This window comes from Maniola hyperantus, chromosome 9 (genome assembly GCF_902806685.2).
Source record: "Maniola hyperantus chromosome 9, iAphHyp1.2, whole genome shotgun sequence".
Taxonomy (NCBI): Eukaryota; Metazoa; Arthropoda; class Insecta; order Lepidoptera; family Nymphalidae; genus Maniola; species Maniola hyperantus.
Genome location: NC_048544.1, coordinates 2,350,201 through 2,375,595, shown reverse-complemented (window position 1 = coordinate 2,375,595; position 25,395 = coordinate 2,350,201). Strand labels below are relative to the sequence as shown.

General features: G+C 38.7%; 2 protein-coding genes and 1 long non-coding RNA gene across 3 annotated transcripts in view; all 3 read right to left on the bottom strand.

The window, feature by feature from the left end:
- Positions 1 to 1,143: 1,143 nt before the first annotated feature.
- On the bottom strand, positions 1,144 to 16,881 carry LOC117985185 (uncharacterized). Its single transcript, XM_069500609.1, has 13 exons — positions 16,800 to 16,881; positions 15,820 to 16,038; positions 14,228 to 14,407; positions 13,045 to 13,230; positions 11,528 to 11,704; positions 10,482 to 10,673; positions 9,293 to 9,442; positions 8,873 to 8,902; positions 7,472 to 7,507; positions 5,564 to 5,701; positions 4,372 to 4,557; positions 2,937 to 3,082; positions 1,144 to 2,240 (listed from the first exon to the last, which is right to left on the bottom strand). Exons 1-13 carry the CDS (start codon positions 16,879 to 16,881, stop codon positions 1,629 to 1,631), a joined length of 2,334 nt encoding a protein of 777 aa, XP_069356710.1. The 3' UTR covers positions 1,144 to 1,628.
- A 361-nt stretch (positions 16,882 to 17,242) lies between these two features.
- On the bottom strand, positions 17,243 to 19,692 carry LOC138402806 (uncharacterized). The gene is made up of 3 exons (XR_011237145.1): positions 19,665 to 19,692; positions 18,874 to 18,906; positions 17,243 to 17,358 (listed from the first exon to the last, which is right to left on the bottom strand). It is a non-coding gene; the product is annotated as an uncharacterized lncRNA (long non-coding RNA).
- A 2,437-nt stretch (positions 19,693 to 22,129) lies between these two features.
- LOC117985106 (P protein-like) overlaps positions 22,130 to 25,395 on the bottom strand; it is a 36,192-nt gene continuing 32,926 nt past the window's right edge. Inside the window, exons 19-20 of the mRNA XM_069501029.1 lie at positions 24,286 to 24,433; positions 22,130 to 23,772 (exon numbers count right to left, since the gene is read on the bottom strand). Coding sequence (XP_069357130.1) covers positions 23,594 to 23,772; positions 24,286 to 24,433 — 327 coding nt within the window. The 3' untranslated portion in view covers positions 22,130 to 23,593. The remainder of the gene's footprint in view (positions 23,773 to 24,285; positions 24,434 to 25,395) is intronic.

Here is a 25,395-nt window from a genome sequence, read left to right as displayed (position 1 = left end):
TTCGTAGACGAAACGAGTTATTTACCTGAAATTTGGTGTAGAACGTTGACCCAAAATCAAAGAATGTATAAAATTCTTTTCAGGGGGGCATACATGAAAAAGAAGCCAGAAGGAGAATAAGCATGTGGAGTATCATTGTTTAAAATTCATTCATTAGAGTACAATTTTTTTTCTTAAAAAATAAGGGAATGGAGGGCTGTCAGTTTTAGACCATTTTTGTGACGGGGGCTATATTAAAAACTAAATTAGTCTGAGACATGAAATTACGGTATATTATGCACCATTTACCTACCTACTGTATTTTAACAACTAAAATTAAAATAAAATTAAAATAGTTTATAAGCTGTGAGCAAAACAAAAGAACATATTTTGGGCTTTTCTTTCACGGTTTATTGCGTTGTTCTAGCTCGGAAAAGAAATATTTCATACATGCAAATTATGATGCTCATAATTATGTACGGAACCCTAAAAGAGCGAGGCCCGACTCGCACATGCAAATGAATTATTAGGAAAAGAGGAAAAATAAAAGAGGAAAATTATATTTACAAAAGCATTTATTTGTCACTAAATTATTATTAGGTAATAGTACGTGACAGAACGTACGTACTTATAGTACGTGACAGATCGAGATGGCAATCGGGTATGAGGCGGAGTACGCCCCACACATCCACACGTGACCCGCTCTATTCCGCATCGGCTTAGCGCGGCGGTTATGCGGGTGTGCGGGGCGTCCCCACCCCGATTGCCATCTCGAACTGTCACGCACTAAGTATATCTACATTGTTACATATTTTTTAGATACTTTGACAATACAAATTACTGATGACAGAAAGAGAAATCAAGACAACGTTATTACGAGATTACACTCGCGATCATTGCTGTCAAACGTTTGGCTAGAGAGAGAGACAGCAATAGCCACAAAGCAAAATAAGAAGAAGAAGAAGAGAGACAGCAAATGAACTATCGCATTGCTTCTGCTGTCGCGTTGCTGTCGCTACTGCAAAGTTTTACGTAATCACCCCGCGCGGGTGTGCCTTTTGGATACGTCAGAGGGGAAGAGCAGCATTCGGGCCGGTACACTCCGGTAACATGACTAATAATTTCTATTCGGGTATATTGTTGGCTATGGCTGGCAAGTGGCAGGCATACCTGGCAGGGGGGAGGTGTCTCCACGTGTCCCTCTGACTAGCAGAGGGCACAGTGAATGACGCGGAGGATGGGACGCGGGAGACGTGCGAGGGATTGCGTTGTCGCCCGTTGGGTCCCTGGAAATTTGGCCAATGCAAGAGCAATTTTATTGTGAGTTGTCCCAGTATTCTTGGAGCTTTTGCCAATGTTATCGTAAATTCTCCAATATCCTTGGTGCTTCTGTCAATGCTATTGTAAGTTGCCCCGTATTCTTTGAACTCTTATCAATTTTTTTATAAATTGCCCCAGTATTCTTATTAACATTGTTGTTAAAGGCTTCTGCTCTGTGACATATCTCAGATCTTATCCCCTTAATAATAAACGTCGTTTGGTGGTTGTTTGGTTAAAAAATAATTTGTCTTCTTCTTTCGAATGACAGAAAGGAAAACCGGTGTATAAACCAACCGCTAAATAACGTTATTAGTAACGCCGTTACACATTTAGGACGGGACCTCATACAATCCCGGTTCGCTATACACATCAGAACTATATTTATCGTTCCCTGTGTTGGAATAACTTGCCCCCGTGTTGTCGTAAATATGGATCCGTTTGGTGTTCTTGGGAACTTGGGCAATGTTATTGTAAGTTGCCCCAGTATTCTTGGTACTTTTGTCAATGTTGTTGTAAGTTGCCCCAGTGTTCTTGAAACTTTTGTCAGTGTTGTAGTAAGTTGCCCCAATATTGTTGGCACTTTTGCCAATGTTATTATAATTTGGCCCAGTATTCTTGGTAACATTATTGTAAATTCGTCTGGTATTGTTTGCAATATTATTGTACGTGGATGGTTCATCGTAAACGAGTCCTGATGTGTTCGAATAATTTTCTGCTTTTCTAGGTAAAGGTTTAGGTATGACTTTAGGTTTTCTTGCGCTTTTTGGTATAGGCTGAGTGTACATCGCTGTGTATGGGTCGCAATACACTTCTGTGGTGGTATCATCGTTGAGGTCAGTATAAATGTCGTTAAGTTCCGGTTTCAAATGCGGTTTGTTTTGAATTTTAGGAATGTCATCCAAACTTTCTCTAGACCCTTTTGGGTTGAGGCGTCTTTTATCCTGAAACAAAAAGAGTTTCTTTTTAATTTTTTAAATTGTAAATGTTACAAAAACCTATAGCTAGAATATTCAGATCAGTCTGACTATTCAGTGCTAGTATTCGGCAGGCATGATACTATATTAGTAAAAAACCAGCCAAGTGCGAGTCAGGCTCGCGCAACGAGGGTTCCGTAATACAGTCGTATTTTTTCGACATTTTGCACGATAATTTAAAAACTATGATGCATAAAAATAAATAAAAATCTGTTTTAGAATGTACAGGTGAAGACCTTTCATATGATACCCCACTTGACATAGTCACTCACTTCGAAAGTTGAAAATACTAATTATTAGTTCATGACCACAATTTTTTTTTTGTGTGATCTAACCCTAAATTCGCGGTTTTCAGATTTTTCCCCAAATGTCAGCTAAAAGATCAACCTACCTGCCAAATTTCATGATTCTAGGTCAACGGGAAGTACCCTGTAGATTTCTTGACAGACAGACAGACAGACAACAAAGTGATCCTATAAGGGTTCCGTTTTTCCTTTTGAGGTATGGAAATGGGCCAGTCCTTCAGTCAAAATATTAGTAGGTACGTATTAATATCATAGTCTTCATAGAAGTTATAGATTACCTTTAGAAAATATCTTGGTCTCTCAGAACTTAAATTTAGGAAATTTAAAATTAAGGAATAAAACAGTCAAAATTACTTACCTCTTTAAGACTTTTCTTCGATTTGAATACAACACAGATGGCTATTATGACACCTACTACAACAATGAAGAGAATAACTCCAGTAACCAATACAATCCAGTTAGACTCGAAAAATGTCTTCATTCGTTCGTTCAAAGTAAGATTTTCTGCAAAAAACACAGTGTGGCTAATTCCTTTGTACACAATCTCTAAACTAAACTAAAATATCACGTCTAAATCTATTGCTATCCCTTTCATAATGTTGCTTGCGGAAAAGGAAAGCACTAGATTTAGACCTGCTAATTTAGTTTAGTTTAGAGATTGTGTACTAGAGAATCGGCCCCAATATCTATACTAATATTGTAAATGCCAAAGTGTGTCTGTCTGTCTGCTAGCTGTCACGGCCCAACCGTTCAACCGATTTTGATGAAATTTGGTAGATACTAGTTAGTTAGCTTATATCCCGGGAAAGGACATAGGCTACTACTTTTTATCCCGGAAAATTGAAGAGTTCCCACGGGATTTTAAAAACCTAAATCCACGCGGATGAAGTCACGGGCATCATCCGTACCCTTATATAAATGCGAAAGTGTGTTTGTTTGTTGGCTTGTTGGTTTGTCCTTCAATCACGTCGCAACGGTGCAACGGATTGACGTGATTTTTTGCGTGGGTATAGATAAAGACCTGGAGAGTGACATAGGCTACTTTTTATCCCGGAAAATTGAAGAGTTCCCACGGGATTTAAAAAAACCTAAATCCACGCGGATGATGTCGCGGGCATCATCTAGTAGTTAATAAACAAATCAACTTTGTCTGAAACCTATGTTATCGCACTTTTGCCGCCTTTGAAACGGACGTCACGTGATCTGTTGCGTCAACATCTTGAGTCGATTGTATAAATACGGGTGGTTGATGGTTTTTAAAGCCAGTCTCGTTCGGACACAAGACTCGGCGACTAATAAATGCTTTTGTGTTTAGGTCGCCATTTTTTTTTTTTTTTTTTTTTTTTTTTTAGATACAAGTTAGCCCTTGACTGCAATCTTACCTGGTGGTAAGTGATGATGCAGCCTAAGATGATAGCGGGCTAACCTGGAAGGGGTATGGCAGTTTTTATTAAACCCATACCCCTTGATTGATTGGTTGTAATAGTAATTTTGTGCCGGATCAGTAGGGCGATTGTCTAAAACCTGCATCAATCATTATTACAATCTCAATTGTTCTGATTGGCTGAATTTGTGAGAATCTTGTTGCAACAATGCATTGTGGCCAATAGTGAGCGAGCATTAACCAATCAGAGATGATTGCGATCGTGACATTGTAGCTGTCAAACAACCGCGGTAGGGCCACGGGTTAAAGTTGCAGTTAGGTTAGTATAAAGAGTAAACCGCTCGATAAGCCTATTCGCGTCGTGATTAATATTTGACTTCACTTCTGGTGTGTTTATACCTAGCTTTACCTTCGCTCGTCTGGTCGTCTGCATCCGGAAAGTAAAGGAATGTAATGGATTCTGTGAGGTCAAAGATGGGAAGCTGAGACTTGGATAATCTCGTACAAGTATAAACTGTGCTGTTAGTGCCTGGAGACAGTTGTATAACTTGTTTTAGATTTCTACACTTCTCTTCATTGCTTATGACCTCTTCGCCTGTAATTTGAAAACAAGTGAATAAACATAGGAACTATTAAGTTATAACTATCGCATAGATGATAGCCAGCAAGAAATATTGTACATCGACCTTTAGAAAGAGATAGGAGTTTGTAGAGCGTTGTCTCTGTCGTTGAGACCGACAAAACTTCACATAGGTGACAGACTCAACGAAGCCGAAATGTCTTTCTAAACGTCGATGTACAATATTTCTTGCCAGCTACTGTATAAATGTTTTTGATTTTACGATAATACACATATACCTATGCTTCTGTTCAATTCATTGTTTTATTCAATACCAGAATTAGTGAATATACTATCACGATACGACCTACACGAAAATAATAACAATTAATTTTTGTCAGACCGTACTTAAAAACCCAGGCTTATTTCAAAATAATCATAAACATCGGTCGAGTGAAGAATACTCATGGAACAAATAATAATAAATAATTGCTGTCGGATGAGCAAGGAATACAAATCTGTTGAGTTAAGAAAAAAAATGTTTAGGATGAGACGTCAAAGGATGAATGCGGAACAACCCGTATTGCCGTGGATATTGTGGGGCCATGGTGCGGGTTGGGTGCTAAAAAATCTAACGAGACATATCGCAGTTAATTGCCTCTTTAAACTTCCAACGCTCTACAAAGCCGAAATGACATTCTAAAGGCCGATGTACATTATTTTCTGCCGTGTACTGTACGTTCGTTTATACTTAACTAGCGACCCAGCTCGGCTTCGCTTTGTTATTTCTTAACACATCACAATATTAAAAAAACAAAGGTATAAATCTTCTTCTAGAAATACTCTATCTATTGATGAAACCGAATTATAATCCGTTGCGTAGTTTAAAAGATCTAAGCGTACGTACCGACAGCGGGAAGCGACTTTATTTTATAGGTGAGTGATTTCCATTATAAATAATATCTGTCCCGGCTGTACTCACGTGACGTGACGTGACGTACAGCCGGGACAGATATTATTTATAAAGTCAAGGATTACTTACCTTTCTTCCAATATATTAAAAATTCACCATTGAATGGTTTGCTAATCGTTTCACTATAATGACATTCTACTGTAACGTCCATCGTCTTACTATAGTTGTAAGATTTAACTACTCTGCCATTGATGGATATGCATAATCCTGTAATAACAAAGTAATAATAATTTATTACTGTACTTTTTTATTTGAATTTATATAGGTTTCTTGTAGAGACTTCCACACGCCACGGTCTTGCGGCGCCTGAATCCAGCGGCTCCCTGCCTGCGACTCTATTGATGTCGTCTGTCCACCTATATTCGAATTTTTAATTAAACAACATTTTTTGACGTTTCCAGTGCTACCAGATTTTTATGAAAAATAAATAGTGCGGGCGGCAAAAAGAATCACCAACTTAGTTGCGGGTAACTTTATGGTATAAGAATTATAAAAAACTTAATCACCCGCTGTAAATTGTTTAATAACATCTAAGACTACCTAATTAGAACAAAATAGAATATTTACGTACCTAAATCATATCCTAAAATCCTTTTTTAAAGCACTATTATATCAATTTTACCTACTTCTAGAGTCTAGGTACCTACTTGTTTTATTTTAGTAATTATTTACTAGTTTTATAATGCTTCCTTTTTACTCTGCTTGTGTAAGCTTAATGTAAAATAGAGGTTCATTAACACATTTACATGACACAAATGAACTACATACATCACCTCTAATATAATCCTACTCTATGTACATCACTATCATCTTAAATATGGTATCATTATTTTACGATTTGACATTAGCTTATGTCAAAACGTGTTGTTTAATTAAAAATTCGAATATAGTGTGGGTTCTGCAAACGCTGTGCTGGAGCTCTGCCAACCGGAAACGGTGCGAGGTAGCCATTTCTCTGCGCCATAGCTCTTTGAAACCCCAACGTTTATCGGTTTTCGAACTATGTGCCCCTGCCCATTGGCATTGCCACCAGCTTCGCAAACCGTTGAGCTATGTCGCAAGCTTTCATACAAATTAATATTGTTCATATTGTCTAAATATATAAAAGGATTGACTGACTGACTGATCTATCAACGCACAGCTCAAACTGCTAGACGAATCAGGCTGAAATTTGGCATGCAGATAGCTATTATGACGTAGGCATTCGCTAAGAAAGGATTTTTGAAAATTCAACCCCTAAGAGGGTGAAATAGGGGTTTGAAATTTGTGTAGTCCACGCGGACGAAGTCGCGAGCATAAGCTAGTACCTATTGTATAAAATGGGTACATACCACGGATAATTAGGCGATTTTTAATTGCCGCTATTTCGTCTCAGTTGCATGCGGCGGGACTGCAGTGCTGCGAGAGGTGAGGTTCGAGTTGTTATCCGATCTACCCTCTTCTCACGCAACTGAGTCGAAATAGCCTAGCCTATATAAAAATAGCCTAGTTAATCGTGGTATGTACCCGTTTTATACAATACAATATGTCGTTAAACCACGAAATAAGCTTAGGTATATTAATCCATACTAATATTATAAATGCGAAAGTGTGTCTGTCTGTCTGTCTGCTAGCTTTTCACGGCTCTACCGTTCAACCGATTTTGACGAAATTTGGTACATAGGTAGCTGGCAACCCGGGGAAGGACATAGGCTACTTTTTATCCCGGAAAATTTAAGAGTTCCCACAGGATTGTTAAAAACCTAAATCCACGCGTACGAAGTCGCGGGCATCAGCTAGTCATTAATATTATTGAGTCCGTAACAATGCTCCGAATTGGGCATATCAGCTTCAGAAATGAAAAAAAAAATCGGAAAAATTCGACGTAGTGCGCAACCACTCATCTTATACTTGTAATTTACGCATACTTTGGATGCAGTGCGTAAAGAACTATAAGGCTGTGTTCATAGTAAAGTTACATCAGGTATAGTTAGTTACTTTTTTGGTCACATATTATCTTGGCTCGTTCTGCATCTGAAAATGAACAAAACCACGAGATTTGAGAGACCATGAGAACTGGTGGCGAAAACTACGTAATGGTACTTTACCCTTTTTTGAAAATCTTAATACACTACCAAAAAATTTACACTGCATTAAAAATACAGTCAAATGCCGTCACGAAAATGCTACCTGCCATCTTTTTAGCTTCTAGTACCGCTACCACCCCACCGGCAAAGCCATACCTACCGCTAAGTAATTTAGCGTTCCAGTACGATTACGTGTAGATAAGGGGTGTGGGTGTAATAAAAACTACAGCACCCCTTCCAAGTTAGCCCGCGTTCATCATATAATGCATCATTATCACTTATCACCAGGTGAGATTGCTATTTTTGAGCAAAATTACAAGAACAGATCTTTCGTCGTGCTCTAGTATGGCAGTAATGGAGTCTTGGCATACTTGTCAGATATTTGGATTTGCTAGAGCAGATCCTGCTGCTAGTTGCTACGATTACATTAATATGCCTACCATCGATATTCAGGACAAGGTCCCGCAAATTGCTAACGCGCGTGGCCGCCATTTTAGTGACGTCAGCACTAGACTGAAGTTTCGAGCTGATGGTATATTTTTATTTTGGCTGACGTCAGAATGACCTCAGTTCGATGTTAATGAGACATGGCTCCAGCGCTATAGCAATTTGCAGGACTTATGTCACACATAATTATTTAAAAAAAAACGGTCAAGTGCGAGTCGAACTCGCACAGGAAGGGTTCCGTAGTCCGTACCATCGAACAAGAACTCTTAGCGCACTAGAAATACACATTCCGTAAAAAATCAGGTCTCTACAGACCGTTCACTATAACTTTTCCCAATAAACTAAAAAGTTCTAAGGAATAAAGCAAACAAAGCAATGGTGCCAACATAGCGTCAGGGGCAAAGTTATAGTGAACGGTCTGTACCTATTACGGCAGTGGCGTAGCTACCTAGGGGCTAGGCGGCGCAGGCCCCGGGGCCCTAAAGCTCAGGAGGCCCTCGAATCCTTACCAGAAAATCTCGATCGAACTAAAGTTTTGAAAACTCCTATTTTCAAAATAAATATGATCATTCGAAAGTTACTAGAGAATTTCCCTAAATTCTTTTTGTGAATGTATTTGTATATTTAATATTTTAACTTGATAAAACCTAACCAGTGTAGATAGCAGTGGGGCCCCATTTTTGATTTGCCCCAGGGCCCTTAGGTTACCTAGATACAGCCCGCTGACCGACAGACGGACGGATGGACGGACGGACAGTGGAGTCTTAGTAATAGGGACCCTATTACTAAGACTCCCTGGTACCCTTCGGGTTCGGAACCCTAACAACCATCACTTAACTGATGAACTTAATGAAGTAACAATTACCTTCAGGATCACACTTGTTATCTTCAGCATCTGAAATAATAAAACAATATGATAGTCAAATTCGTTCAGATTCTATGACCCCTTTCTCTAATGCTACGATTACACCTAACGAGTACTGTGGCGAGTCAGTGTCCTCGGCAGAGTACTTGGTTGGTATAAACACTTAGGAGTGCTCGGCCGAATGACATTTTGCTGTCTCGCTTCACTACTCGGTAGGTGTAATCAGCCCATAAGTAACTATCTTTACAGTACTAAGTTTAGTCTAATACTACAGTTAACTATATAGGTACTACCTAAGCTGGTTTATGAGCAGCAACGAATAAATTGTCAATTTTTTTTTAAATATTTCGACGATCATATTTTTATGATCATGATGTTCTTGGTGTAGCTTAAAACAAAAAAAAAAGCTTTCATTAGTACCATTTTTTTCATAAATAAATCTGAGTCGAACTTTGGAGTTTTGTTTAGAAGTTACATTCAGATTGTCCTCGCAATCTATGTAGGAGTCATTTCGACTAGCGAGCAGTGTTATCTTAATTGAATTTTGGTCTAAACTTTCCAAGATATCATCTGAAACGAAAGAAATTTCAATAAGAGTATAGTTCATTAGTGGTATGAGCACACGAGTAGATATGAGTAAAGCCGCGATTACACCTGTAAGTTTTACTCACGTAAGTAGCTTACTTAAATTGTTTGACAACACATCGAAAATGTAGGAATAAATCGTGACGCACGTTCCCTACTTTCTTTTCTCCATACAAACGTTCTCGTCTGTTCTTTCTGGTTTATAAATTTAATAATGATTTTTTACAGTAAAATAAAAATCAAACTTCTATGTTACTATGTTTTCTTTTTGATAATACATTAGCTTTTTAAGCACTAGAACCCTTACAAAATGCTTAAAATTACCTATTTATACCCGCTGTTAACAGAGGCCTAGTGTACGAATTTGACAACTAAGTATTACTTATCGAAAAAAGAAAAAAATAGTGACATAGTAAGATATATCCTTTATGTTCAGTTCACGAAATATCTCTTAAATTGGTCCAATATTGGAGGAGGAAATAGTCGAGAACCAAACCTCGAAGTCACTCATACCTATAATGACGTTTTATCGGTCTCAAGGACAGAGACAATGCTCTACAAAACCGCTGGTCGCTAAAGGTCGATGTAGATTATTTTCTGCCGCGTACTAGGTAGGTAGGTACTCAGTTTGATTTCATTGAATATAAACAAAAAATAATACACATACACACACACACGCACCCACACAAACACACACACATACACACCTTAACACACGCACGCACACATGCATACATGCACACCACTATCACTTGTAATAGACACCGGTATTTCATGTCCGACCTTAGCGCACCAAATTGTAATAACATTTATTCAAGTTTTTAGAAATGGAGAAGGCAACCCACTGTAATACAGTGTTAACTAGTACAGGGGTTGCCCATTCATACGTCTACTAGACCTAGGTCTACTTAATTGTTATTACTTGTTTTTTTATCTGTATTTTAAGTATTTTTTGTGTTCCTCATAATTATGTAATAATATCCAATAAATTTAATTTAATAATTTAATTGGTTTGAGGACTTACCAGGCTTCTCAGGTTTCCATAATATCGGAGTATATGACATATTGTTGATACTACGGCTACGGTAGAATTCTTGACCGTGTGAACAATTCGCTACTATAGTTTTGTTTTCTTGGTTGTATTTATAAACTACTTCCGTGCCATTTGTAGTTTCCTCTTCTCTAGTGTTATAATTGATGTACATTCTAAGTTTTGCTGTAAAGGTTTCATCATCATTATCAACCCATCGCCGCCTTCATACTCTTTTTAGGGTTCCGTACCTCAAAAGGAAAAACGGAACCCTTATATGATCACTTTGTTGTCTGTCTGTCTGTCGGTCTGTCAAGAAATCTACAGAGTAGGTACTTCCCGTTGACTTGGAATCATGAAATTTAGCAGGTAGGTAGGTCTTATAGCAGACATAAGGGAAAAATCTGAAAACCGTGAATTTAAGGTTACATCACATTAAAAAAAAATTAATTGTGATCATGAACAAATATTGCTATTTTCAACTTTAAAAGTGAGATTACTATACCAAGTGGGATATCATAATATGAAAGGGCTTTACTAGTACATCTATCTAAAACAGATTTTTATTTATTTTTAGGTCTAATAGTTTTTTGATTTATCGTGCAAAATGTCGATATAATACGATTGTAGTACGGAACCCTCAGTGCGCGAGTCTAACTCGCACTTGACCGGTTTTTACTGTTACACATGACACCAGAGCTTCAGGTTATTTATGACTGACTCAGTTCGCATGTTTGTAATGGCTCAACTATAATAACTTCTAAATAGGATCCTCCTGTGCTCGCGGGCTTCACGGGCCGAGGGCCCTCTGCGACCTGAGGCCCCTGGCATTTTGCCCGTCTTGCCACCCTGCTACGCTACTGTGTAGTGTGTAACATGTCTATCAGCCGCACTCAGAGTCGCTAATAGTTATTTAAGATTGACTTAAAACGAGACAGATTTATGTGAGAGATAGCTCTGTCTCGTTTTAACTAAACTTAAGTAACGATTAAGCGACTCTGAGTGCGGCCGTATGACAAAAACAATAAACGGATTCGTACCGTAAATAAACCTTAATCGAATTGAGTTGGGTTGATGGTTAGTTTTATTAAAAGAAACTTGATTTTCCAAATTTTCCACGCACTCTATGTAGGAATTGCTTTGATCAGCGGATAGTGTTACTACTATTGTATGATTGTCTACATGATAACCAATTGTATTATCCTTATAGGTACTATCTGAAATGAAAGAAAGTACAAAAATATTAGTGCATAACAATAAAAGTTGTACAAATTCTAGCAGATTAATTTCAAGTAGCTGATGCCCGCGAGCGCGACTTCGTTCGCTTGGAATTAGGTTTTTAAAACCCCGTGGGAATTCTTTTATTTTCCGGGATAAAAAGTAGCCTATGTCACTCTCCAGGTCTTTATCTATACCCATACAAAAAACACGTCAATTCGTATAGTTAGTATAGTTAGACGCGTCGCAACGGAGCAACGGATCCACGGCATTTTTCGCATGGGTATAGTTAGACGCGTCGCAACGGAGCAACGGATCCACGGCATTTTTCGCATGGGTATAGTTAGACGCGTCGCAACGGAGCAACGGATCCACGGCATTTTTCGCATGAGTATAGTTAGACGCGTCGCAACGGAGCAACGGATCCACGGCATTTTTCGCATGGGTATAGTTAGACGCGTCGCAACGGAGCAACGGATCCACGGCATTTTTCGCATGGGTATAGTTAGACGCGTCGCAACGGAGCAACGGATCGACGGCATTTTTCGCATGGGTATAGTTAGACGCGTCGCAACAGAGCAACGGATCCACGGCATATTTCGCATGGGTATAGTTAGACGCGTCGCAACAGAGCAACGGATCCACGGCATATTTCGCATGGGTATAGTTAGACGCGTCGCAACGGAGCAACGGATCCACGGCATTTTTCGCATGGTTATAGTTAGACGCGTCGCAACGGAGCAACGGATCCACGGCATTTTTCGCATGGGTATAGTTAGACGCGTCGCAACGGAGCAACGGATCCACGGCATTTTTCGCATGGTTATAGTTAGACGCGTCGCAACGGAGCAACGGATCCACGGCATTTTTCGCATGGGTATAGTTAGACGCGTCGCAACGGAGCAACGGATCCACGACATTTTTCGCATGGGTATAGTTAGACGCGTCGCAACGGAGCAACGGATCCACGACATTTTTCGCATGGGTATAGTTAGACGCGTCGCAACGGAGCAACGGATCCACGACATTTTTCGCATGGGTATAGTTAGACGCGTCGCAACGGAGCAACGGATCCACGACATTTTTTCGCATGGGTATAGTTAGACGCGTCGCAACGGAGCAACGGATCCACGACATTTTTTCGCATGGGTATAGTTAGACGCGTCGCAACGGAGCAACGGATCCACGGCATTTTTCGCATGGGTATAGTTAAAGACGTGGAGAGTAACATAGGTTACTTTTTATACGGTAAATATCCCACGAGAATTTTAGAAAACCTAAATCCAAGCGAACGAAGTCGCAAGCATCAGCTAGTTACATAATAATTCAAAGTTCTTACTAAGTTTTTCAGTTTCCCATAATATCGGTAAAGTTAATATTTTACGTCGTGCATAGACCTTGTCACCGTGTGTACATCTCGCTCTTATAGTAACATTTTCTTCATTGTATGTATAAACTATTTCACGTCCGTTATCAGTTTCTTCTTCTTCTCCAATGACATCGCCAATGTACACTTGAAGTTTTGCTGTAAAGGATTACCGTTGCACGATTATTATCAGTGGCGTGCACAGGGTTGAAGCCAGGGTAGGCATTAGTTAGCTAGCAACCTGTTTATTGGCAGGTCATAATGAAAAATATGCATTGAGCTATTACTACTGGGGTAAGCAGTGCATGTATGCCTCTATGACCTGCACGGGCACGCCCCTGATTATTATTATCTCGGAACAATCTATAAGTATATTCAGGGTGTAACCAGAACGCTAGCAATAACTTTTAGCGTTATTGTTATAAAATAAAATAAATAAAATAAAATTTCTTTATTTCAGACCGTGGTCCATATGGTGTTAGTAAATAGTAGTAATATTTAAAGACTTAAAACTATGTTAGTACGTATAACTTACATGTAATTTAAAAATAAAAACCTTAATTTAAATATTTCCCGGTACGCACTGAGGCACTAGGTACATACACATGTGTATGTACCCAGTGCCGCAATATGCGGCAGTCAGGCTTTTCACTAACAACCCTCAGTATGGCGTTGGTGCTCCCTCTCACTCTGCGCATCAGCGATGCAACTCGTTTGCGCATGACTGAATAAAAGTCATCCGAAAGTTATACTATTTAAACACAATCTGATACCAATAACCATTTGCCTCATTTTGTAGTTTTAGTGAATTAGTATTTTTCAAACCCGCAATGTATAGCGTGCAAAACTGGGGTCAATGCCCCGCCTACGACGCGGCATTGACTCCAAATGGCCTATTTACACGACATTCGTTGACCTTGAGCGTCTCTCAGATGTTTTATTTGCAATATATCGTGAACTTTTACAAAATAAAGGTAATTTTTTTGTATTTAAAATTATTTAGAATTCGCAGGTTTGATACCTGCCGGTCCACAATTTTTGATATTATGTATTTTAAATGATTTAGAAATTTCCTTAAAGTGTAGGTAAAATACTATAAAAATTTATGTACAAAATTATTGCATTATTATTCATAATGGATTGAACAGAAGCTTACCAAACTCAAAGTTAAGTGTAAATATGTTTCTCTTTTGTATTGTGGTGATACATCTTTTGTCTTCAGACTTGTCTCCAATCAAAAGAATACATCTGTACTTTATTCCGGTCATGGAAGCAGTTAGCTCTTGCGTATTAGTAACCTGAATATTACGACTATTACTGCCATTAAAACATTTGCCTGTAAAGTAAACGGTTACAAAACATGAGAAATAGAATATGATTAGAAAAATGTTTGTTCAAAGCATCAGTATATAGATACTTCTTCTTCTTCTTGTGCCTCTCCACTATTGGAGGCTTATAATAATTTTTAAAAAAATGACATGAAATGTGCACATTTCATATCAATGTTGAACATCCCGGACAGTATTTACAACTGTCCAGAAAAGTAAGTATGAAATTTCATTTCATAAGTTTGGTAAGTTTAAATTTGGAATAACATTTCTTCCTTTCTAACCATAGAGTTATGATTATGCTATCTCTATGTGATTATGATACTAGGTATAGAGAAGAGATCCCTTACAATTTCGCTTAACGTTTGAATTCGGAACTCTACCAAATAGCGCTTTCAGCACACAGCACGGTCATCCGTATCAGATATCTCATAGCGCTGTGAGCGCTGTGTGTGGTCATTCGGATCAAAAATTTAAAGTGTAGAGCGGAGCGAGACCAATAATTAATCTATGTTTAAAAAGTTAGATTTTTTTGTCTTCATGTAATTAAAAATGAAAATGAAAACAAGTATTTTTATTGTATAGTAATTTCTATCATTATTTTCGATTTGTACTGCGATGCTGCGTCAAACAATACCGGGAGTTGACGATGTTATGAGACCTACCCACCAAATTTCATGATTCTAGTTCAACGGAAAGTACCGTACGTGTCTGTAGTTAAGTAAGTTTTTGACAGACGGACCGACAGACAGACAACAAAGTGATCCTATAAGGATTCCTTTTTTCCTATTGGGGTACGGAGCCCAAAAAACGTGCATAGTGGTATATTGGTACTGATTCTGAGCACAACAAAATTTTAGAGTATTCGCATCATGTTTCTACTAATGTAATATGAAAAGGACAGACACAGTTTGACAGTTTTAAAATCGTAGATAGAGTAATAAAGCTAGATTGAAGTACTGTGTAACTGCCACGAATTCTCAAAGTTTGTTTTGCAACTAAAGTTGCATTCCTTGAATGTATTCTTGAAAAAACCGGTTACACGATAAGGGACAAAAAATAGGTTTGCTGCGTCTCTGTTTATCACATTAGTAACTTTATCAGTGCTCTCTTTTTAGTGTGAATGAGAAAGCAAACGTTCCTGTATTAAAGCTTTATTACTCTATCTACGTTTAAAATTAATTTAGAGACGTCAAACCACGTGACTTTAGCTGCCAGTCGCGAGCCTACTGTTTAAATTTGTAGCGTGCACTAAAATTTAGAGTCTATAAATGTAAAATTCATGTTCCGTTCATGTCATGTTCATGTCTTTTTTAGCAATATAAAAAAAAGGATGCAGATACCTACTCTAAATTTAGTTTAGAGAAAGACAACAGAATCGGCGCCAGTGCGGTGCTAAGTTTATTTGAACAATACTCACCACCTAAGACTTTATTTACAGAAACATCGTCTGAATATAACATCTTCAGTAAAAATGTTTTGGTGTTATCACTACTGACCATGGCACATGTCACGTTGACTATTTCATGGTCGAAATAGTAAGTTTTGCCGTCGTTTGCGGTATAGTTTTCGACTGATGTAGACATGGACGTTACTTCCCCTATCGTTTCACCATCGTTTATAGTCACAGCTATGCTAGCTGAAAAACAAGATTTTAAATTAAAATATCAGTACCCAACAAATGAGAAAGTGTGTTTGTTTGTTGGTTTATTGGTTTGATGGTTTGTCCTTCAATCATGTCGCAACGGAGCAACGGATTGACGTGATTTTTTGCATGGGTAGTTAATTACTGATCCTATATCTTGATCGAGTCTTGGTCTTGTCTTAATCGTGTCTTGGTCTTGACTTTGTCTTGTCTTGATCGTGTCTTGGTCTTGTCTTGATCGTGTCTTGGTCTTGTCTTGATCGTGTCTTGGTCTTGTCTTAATTGTGTCTTGTTCTTGTCTTGTCTTGGTATTGTCGTGGTCTTGTCTTGGCCGTGGCTTGGTCTTGTCTTAATCGTGTCTTGTTCTTGTCTTTACTGTGTCTTACTCTTGCCTTGGGCCTTGGCCTTGGTCGTCTCTTTGTCTTGGGTTGATCGTATCTTGGTCTTGTCGTGGTTTTGTCTTGGTCGTGTCTTATTCTTGTCTTAATTGTGCCTTGTTCTTGTCTTAACCGTGTCTTAGTCTTGTCTTGGACCTTGGCCTTGGTCGTGTCTTGGTCGTCTCTTGGTCTTGTTTTAGTCGTGCTAAGGCTCTGTCTTTGTGTTCAAGTCTTGGTCGTATCTTGGTATTGTCGTAGTCTTGTCTTTGAAGATTACTGCGGGTAGTGCGCTGCGGAGTTAAGGGCGGGTTTAGGTCACGCAGTGCTATAAAGTGGTTAAATTTTTATCACCGCTAATCTGTCTGAAATTTTGTTTACCGTTATATTCCTCTTTTATTGGTGGAATGTAAATGAATTTAATCTTCACTGGAGGGCTAGAGAATTTTGAATTACTTTTCATACAAGTATAGACAGTATTGTTAGTATCTGACGAGAGTTGTATAAACTGTTTTAGATTTCTACAGTTAATACCTTTGCTCGTGAAGTCTTCGCCTGTAAATTGAAAACAAGTGAATTAATTATAAATAAGTTTTTTTAACATTGAAAATGTTACAATGAAACTTAAAGCTGGTCTTAACTTATTACTGTACAAATCCTGTCCTGGATGGAATGGTGCCAAGGGTACTGGCTGCTCAGCCCGGTGTCCAAATGAAAAAGTACATTAAAAAAAGCCTTTGTAAGATACAACAAGTACATACAGCCAAATAAAAGTGTAGGTACCTACCTCTCTTCCAGTTTATTAAATAAGAATCGTCTTTAAAAACCGCTGATTTTCCATTATAATGGCATTCCATTGTTAAGTTCTTGTTTTTAGTATAGTAGTAAGTATTTGTAGGTTTAACTAGTGTCGTTTTGTTATTGATTGTTATGCAAAAATCTGTAAAATCAAATTACTTCATTAATGTATGTATGTATGTATATATAATATACTTTATTGCACCACAAAACACGAATGACAGGTTACAAAAAGAAATCTTAAAAAGTAGGTACAAAAAGGCGGTCTTATCGCTAAATAGCGATCTCTTCCAGACAATCTTTTTAATCATCTCAGCCTCATGGGTTTCCTTTCTGAATAAGAACGGTGTAGGATATCATAATATAGACAGTGGGTACATACCACGATTAATTTGATGATTTTAATTTGTCAATATTGCAACCCAGTTACCTAGAAAATAGGATTTCTGGTAAGGAGGCTTCGGGCGTGGCTAGTAGTAGTGGCTCGACCGGCACAGCCTTGCCGCCAAGCTATTTAGCGTTCCAGTACGATGCCGTGTAGAAACCAAAGGGGCATGGGTTTCTTAAAAACTGCCATACCCCTTCCTAGTTAGCCCGCTTCCATCTTAGACTGCATCGTTACTTACCACCAGGTGAGATCAAGGGCTAACTTGTATCTGAATAAAATAAAAATAAAATAGGATGCCGGCCAAGTGTGGATCGGATTATATATGAATTCTACCAATCCGACTTTTTGAGAACACTGTGGAGAGCTCTCAGGCGAGCAAATCTCCTTGCAATGTCTTCCTTCACCGTGAGAAACCGAAAAGTTTATTTCGAACTTTATACACCTGCGCTTGAGAACAATAAAACCAAACAGTAGGTGATGATACAGCCTAAGGTGGAGCTCGCCTAGAAGTAAGACATACGTACCCGGATTCCCTGAATCCTTTTTAGGGTTCCGTACCTCTAAAGGAAAAACGGAACCCTTATAGGATCACTTTGTTGTCTGTCTGTCTGTCTGTCTGTCAAGAAACCTACAGGGTACTTCCCGTTGACCTAGAATCATGAAATTTGGCAGTTAGGTAGATCTTATAGCTGACATTTGGGGAAAAATCTGAAAACCGTGAATTTAGGGTTAGATCACACAAAAAAAATTAAATTGTGGTCATGAATTAATAATTAGTATTTTCAACTTTCGAAGTGAGTGACTATATCAAGTGGGGTATCATATGAAAGGTCTTCACCTGTACATTCTAAAACAGATTTTTATTTATTTTTATGCATCATAGTTTTTGAATTATCGTGCAAAATGTCGAAAAAATACGACTGTAGTACGGAACCCTCATTGCGCGAGCCTGACTCGCACTTGGCCGGTTTTTCCAATGACTTAACCACTAGGCTTTTACCACTCTGCTAATATTGTATAGTTTTGTCCGCATATATACGATATCTGCTACTACGACTCTCTATACTGGTTCCTACGAATCGCTAAGGTATGGAATGCTTTTGCGGCGGCGTCCGTGTTTCCTGCCACCTTCAAGGCAAGAATAACTTGGCGTCTTCTTGGTAATCACCCTCAACCTACACCTCATAATTGTTTTTTTAAGTACGATTGTCGTCAAGCGCAAGCCTATCTCGTAATAAAATAAACAAGGGTAAAGTACACTAGATATACCTGTATTGCCACACACCTTGGCTCGTGTATCATCTGAAATTAAAACAAGATTAAGTTAGTTGAAGAAAATTCGGATTTGTCGTCGAATTCAATACATACAATAAGTCGCTATTGACGGTTTTTACTCGGAACTCAAGCCTATCAATGCTGGCGTCCCACAGGGCTCTGTATTATCGCCCACGCTGTTCATCCTGCATATCAATGACATGTTGCGTGACAACAACGTCCATTGCTATGCGGACGACAGTACGGGTGATGCCCCATACAAAGGACATGCACAGCTGTCTCTCACAGTGCTGGAGGAGTGTAGAGCCAAACTTGTGTCTGACATAGAAACCTGCCAAGCTAAAGTGTCAGAATGGGGTTCCTAACCTAGTGCAATTTAACCTGATAAAAACAAAAGTTTGTGCGTTTACCGCCAAGAAGATCCGTTTACCTTACCACTTTTCTTTCAGAGCACTCCCCTCACCCATTCTAACAGCATTGGCTTTCTTAGAGTCCACATTTGGAGCGAGGTCCAATTATGGGATCACTTGAAAGTTAAAGCCAAATTAGCCTCTAAAAAGCTTGGTTCAACAGAGCTAAACGGTAACTCGAGCACAGGCTCCTTCTTTACAAAGCTCAAGTCCACCCACATATGGAGAACTGCTCACATCTTTGGGCCGGAGCATCCCAGTACCAACTCCTTCTATTTGATAGGATTAAAACTAAACTTGATATAGTTCTAAAACTATATAGTTCTAAAACTAAACTTGTACTCAAATGTATCTGATCAAATAAGTAAAAATTACCTTCAGGATCACAATCAGCATCAACATCTGAAACAAGAAGTATAAGCTTATTCAACAGTATTCAAAATTGGTTATTTTTAGAAAGAAATCACAATAATATGTTGGACCTAAGAGTTGTTTATTCCGGCGCATCCATCACTTGAGCATCAAAGTCAAAAAACTTCAAGCAGAAGAAGCGCCCGAATCCACTGTGTCATGTGTGGCACAACCCAAAAAAACCGGCCAAGTGCGAGTCAAACTCGCGCACCGAGGGTTCCGTACTCGGGTCTGTCTGTCTGTCTGCCTATCTGTCTGTCTGTCTGTCTGTCGGTCTGTCAAGAAACTTACAGGGTACATCCCTTTGTCCTAGAGTCATGAAATTTGGCAGGTAGGTGGGTCTTATAGCAGAAATTCGGAGAAAAATCTGAAAACCGTGAATTTGTGGTTACATCACACCAAAAAAATTAAAATGTGGTAATGAACTAATAATTAGTATTATAAATATTATCTATCCCGGCTGTACTCACGTGTCTAGTCGACGTTAGCCCGACTAGTTTCGAACCCCTCCGGGATCACTCACGGTATTTTAAACGCTATAATAATTAGTATTTTCAATTTTTAAAGTAAGATAATATCTATATCAAGTGGGGTATCATATGAAAGGTCTTCACCTGTGCATTCTAAAACAGATTTTTATTTGTTTTTTATACATCATACTTTTTGAATTATCATGCAAAATGTCGAAAAAATACGACTGTAGTACGGGACCCTCGTTGCGCGAGCCTGACTCGCACTTGGCCATTTTTTTTAAACTTACCATAAATTATGGTTATATTGGTTCGCCCGTGGATTTCTTCATTTCGAATCTTACGTGTACAGTGGGTTCTTAAGTAAACTTTTATGCATCAAATAAGTAAATAATAAAACCATTATAATCAGGCAAGCTCCTAATATAGCTGCCCTCTCCATTTACTTAGGTAGGTACTTACTATCTACTATTTATTAGTTCTTATACATAGATGAACTTGTGAGAAAATTGAAAAATGATTCGAAGAGGTACTTACAAGACAATAAACAAATAAACACTACCACAGAAAACGATTTTAGAGCCATCACAATCTTCTTATACATTTCAGGACAAACACACTCACTTAACTACATAATCATCTAAATAATGACGTCATTTCAAATGAACCGGGAAGGAAAATAGTAACGCAGATAGGTATATATAGTATGTCTGTGCATAAATTGTGTACGTACCTATGTAATTTATTTTAATTAATTTGGATCGCATGGATTTAGGTAGGTGAAAAATCACTTGAACTCTGATTTCCCGGGATAAAAAGTCGTCTAACAGCCGCACTCAGAGTCGCTTGATCGTTACTTAAGGCATTAATTAGTATGGATAAGGAATGCCTTAGGTAACGATTAAGCGACTCTGAGTGCGGCTGTATGTCTTTTGTCAGGTCTTGGTATAGCCATGCAAAAAAATCACGCCGCTCTTTTTTGGTGTGATTGAAGAACAAACTAACAAACAAACACATATTTTTCCTTCTATGTATTGTTAAAGTGTATATTTTAACCCATATAAACACACTTGCACATATTTTCATAATAGGTACTTTTAGACCTTATAGAGATTTCATATTATTCGGGTTTTCTGTCAGTAAATTTTCAATAGCAGCCCGGAATTGGGAAGCTTACGTTGAGCATGACACTGAGCATGTAATTCAACCGTTTGGTCCTGCAACTGATCTCTCTCCGTTCGTGTCGCATTGCCGTCCCATCGGACTGTGACAGTGAGGGAATTAGAGAGTGCATCTATGTTTGCACACACTTTTCATTTATTTTTTATTTGCATGGCGGCCATTTTGAAATTTTTATTATTTGTTGGGGTGGGTCTCACTATTCCCATTACCCATTGCTATGGTAATACTGAGACTGTACGTTTTTAGGGTTCCGTACCTCAAAAGAAAAACGGAACCCTTATAGGATCACTTTGTTGTCTGTCTGTCTGTCTGTCTGTCAAGAAACCTACAGGGTACTTCCCGTTGACCAAGAATCATGAAATTTGGCAGGTGGGTAGGTCTTATAGCAGACATAAGGGGAAAAATCTGAAAACCGTGAATTTGTGGTTACCTACATCACAAAAATTAAATTGTGTGATGTAACTGTGCGTTGATAGATCAGTGCGTTGACTGATCTATCAACGCACAGCTCAAACTACTGGACGGATCGGGCTAAAAGTAGGCATGCAGATATCTATTACGACGTAGACTAGTGATAAGGGTGAGTGTTCATTTGAAGGAATATAATAAAACTCTTGTTTAGATAAAAATTTAATTTTATTTCAACAAACATTCAATTGTAATAATAAAATAATCAATGATACATTACAATTAATTATATTACATACAATAATTATAGGCGCATAGTAATATTTTTGATCGATCAATTCAAAATAATTCCGATCAAAAATCTAAACGATAAAAAGTCTATCTAAAATAATAGTTTCGGAATTCTACATTTTAAAGCTTCTTTTTTAAAGTACAAAAATAAAATCTTCATGGATATCTTAAGATTTTCTTAACCTCAACTCCGACCTCACCTGGTGGTAAGACTAAAGAGATCAGTTCTATAGAGCGCACTTTGCTCAGACTTAAGATTCTGTTAAAAGGAGACAGCATTATCGCTGACATAAATCAGCTGGATATCGTTTTTACTGAAACTTAAGTCTGGAGCAAAATCAAAGTACCTCGATAGACTTCAGCCTGAGAGCTTTGTTGTGGGCTCTTCTCAGACCTGGGCGCGTTTGGAACCCTCGTAGCTTTAGTTTTAAGTTTGCGTAATATATCTTATCACCACTATATCTTACAAATCTAACACCATACCAGACCATCAATAAGAGTAATTTTATTACCTATTTTGAATAAATCATTTGACTTTGACTTTGAGCAATAGAGCGTACTTTGACTTCTCAGACTTAAGTTTCAGTTAAAACTAGACAGGTTTATGTCAACGCTCGTAGTGTCTTAAGTCTGAGCAAAATCAAAGTTCGCTCTATAGATCTCAGCTAAGTCTAACTCGCAGGGGTATTGCAGTTATTTAATAAACATCATACTAAGCTTAGGCTCTTTACGCACTGGTACGGTCGTGCTACTCCGACACTATTCCATGGATTACTTGGCTTACGTCAGTGCGGTAGAACAGCAGATAGGCAGAAGTGACTAAGAAGTTGTCCACCATAACGGGCAATCCACTTTCAGGAACTGAAGGAGGGTGACCCAGTATCCGTACTGTTCCAACACTCGGAAATTTCAACATTACTTTTTTAATGACTTTATGACCTCCTAATCTATGGCAGATGTCAGTACCAAGTGAGAACGCTGTGGCAGAACAGCAGATAAAGACAGAAATGACGGATAAGTCGCTCAGCATGCCGGGGAAGCCAACCTTGAGGTACTGCAATAAGGCGAATTGGTAGCCATGCTGCGCTAACGCTGGGTCATTTCAACATTACTTTTTTAATGACCTTATGACCTCCTAATCTATGGCAGATGTCAGTACCAAGTGAGAACGCTGTTGCAGAACAGCAGATAAAGACAGAAATGACGGATAAGTCGCTCAGCATGCCGGGGAAGCCAACCTTGAGGTACTGCAATAAGGCGAATTGGTAGCCATGCTGCGCTAACGCCGCGCTGGGTCATTTCAACATTTCTTTTTTAATGACCTTATGACCTCCTAATCTATGACAGATGTCAGTACCAAGTGAGAACGCTGTGGCAGAACAGCAGATAAAGACAGAAATGACGGATAAGTCGCTCAGCATGCCGGGGAAGCCAATCTTGAGGTACTGCAATAAGGCGAATTGGTAGCCGTGCTGCGCTAACGCTGGGGCATTTCAACATTACTTTTTTAATGACCTTATGATCTCCTTGTCTATGACAGAGTCAGTGCCAAGTGAAAACGCTGTGGCAGAACAGCAGATAGACGGAGGCGACGACGAGGTTGCCCATCATGACGGGGAAGCCAACCTTGAGGAACTGCAGGAAAGTAAACCGGTATCCATGCTGTTCCGCCACACCTGCGCATACCACATTTGCGCTCGCGCCGATCAGGGTGCCGTTACCTGAAAATACAAACAATATACTCGTACGCTTTACATCTAAAGATGTAAAGGGAAAAGATGACTGACTGACTGATTGACAGATCTATCAACGCACAGCTCAAACTACTGGTCGGATCGGGCTGAAATTTGGCATAAATATAGCTATTATGACGTAGGCATCCGCTAAGAAAGGATTTTTGAAAATAGGGGTTTGAAATTTGTATAGTCCACGCGGACCAAGTCGCTAGCATAAGCTAATCCATACTAATATTATAAATGCGAAAGTGTGTCTGTCTGCTTGCTTTTCACGCCCCAACAGTTCAACCGATTTTGATGAAATTTGGTACAAAGTTAGCTTACATCCCGAGGAGAGACACTAGGCTACTTTTTATCCCGGAAAATTGAAGAGTTCCCACGGGATTTTTAAAAAACCTTTTTTCTTTCTCAGTCTCAAGCACCCACTGTTCCACGATCACGGTCCGAGCTGTTCCGTCTCTTGTGCCACTGATGTGTAACGTGGAGGGAGTATAGTACCTCCAAGGCAGGCGCCGAAGCTCAGAGCCCAGGCGAGTGGTGGCAGCGGCAGGCCGAGGCCGGCCGGGTCCGCCAGCGCCGCCACCACGCGCACCATCATCGTGGTCAGCGGGATGTTGTCCACGAAGGCCGACGCCAAGCCAGACACCTGGCAAACATAATAAAAATAAAATAAAATAAAAATATTTTTATTCAATTAAACTTTTTTGTATTTTTGAATCGTCAGATGCATCTACCACATAATCATAATCAGTGGCGTGCACAGGAGTTCAAGCCAGGGTATGCATTTAGGTATGAACTTATTTTACGGCAGGTTATAATGAAAAATAAGCATTGATTTATTACAATGAGGGTAAGCAGTGTGTTTATGCTTCTATGAGCTGCACGCCACTGATCATAATCATAATCATTTATTTATTTTGCTCAGATATGGCAGGTACATGTATATTATTTACATGGGGTCTATATCCTGCCAAGCGTGGCGTGCAAAATTATTTCTAAATTATCTTCATAAATTATCTAATTTCATTAATATTGTTATGTCATCACTCATCATGTAAATGTTTTTAATAATTCAAATGTCTATTTCTATGCATGCATTATTTAAAAATTGTCATTAAAAAGTCATTAACACTATAATTAGTTTTATTTAGTAGAAAATTAAATAAATAACTTCTAAAAGATCTGAGGTTCATTCCGTTTCATGTGCGACGGTAAATGGTTATAAATACGTATTGCCGTACAGTACACATTCTTGGTATATAAAGCCAATCTTTGAACTGGTAAACAAATTTTATTTTTATGTCTGCTCGTAGGTTTTATATCTGACTTCAGTTTAAAATATTGGGGATATATTTTACGAACAAAGATGCAAATTTCATAAATATATAAACAAGGGAGTGGCAATACTTTAAGTTTTTTGAATAGAGGCTTACAACTGGTTCGGAATGCCTTTCCTACCGAGAAGAAACTCGGCGGTTGCTCTTTTGAAAGATTTGATATACAATATTATGCCATGTATAAAAAAGTATTTGCATTCCCGCGCGTTGCTGGAACGAGCTGCAGGTCAAATCCACGCTCTTTTATCATTTAGATAGATAGATATTCAAA

What these genes read in the sequence shown, in the direction of transcription:
- LOC117985185 (XM_069500609.1), bottom strand. Translation starts at nt 16,881, where the DNA reads ATGAAAAGTAATTCAAAATTCTCTAGCCCTCCAGTGAAGATTAAATTC. An exon ending in AATAAAAGAGGAATATAACG is followed by an intron (nt 16,039 to 16,799) that starts GTAAACAAAATT and finishes CTTGTTTTTCAG; the next exon opens with CTAGCATAGCTGTGACTATA. An exon ending in TTTAATATATTGGAAGAAAG is followed by an intron (nt 4,558 to 5,563) that starts GTAAGTAATCCT and finishes TTCAAATTACAG; the next exon opens with GCGAAGAGGTCATAAGCAAT.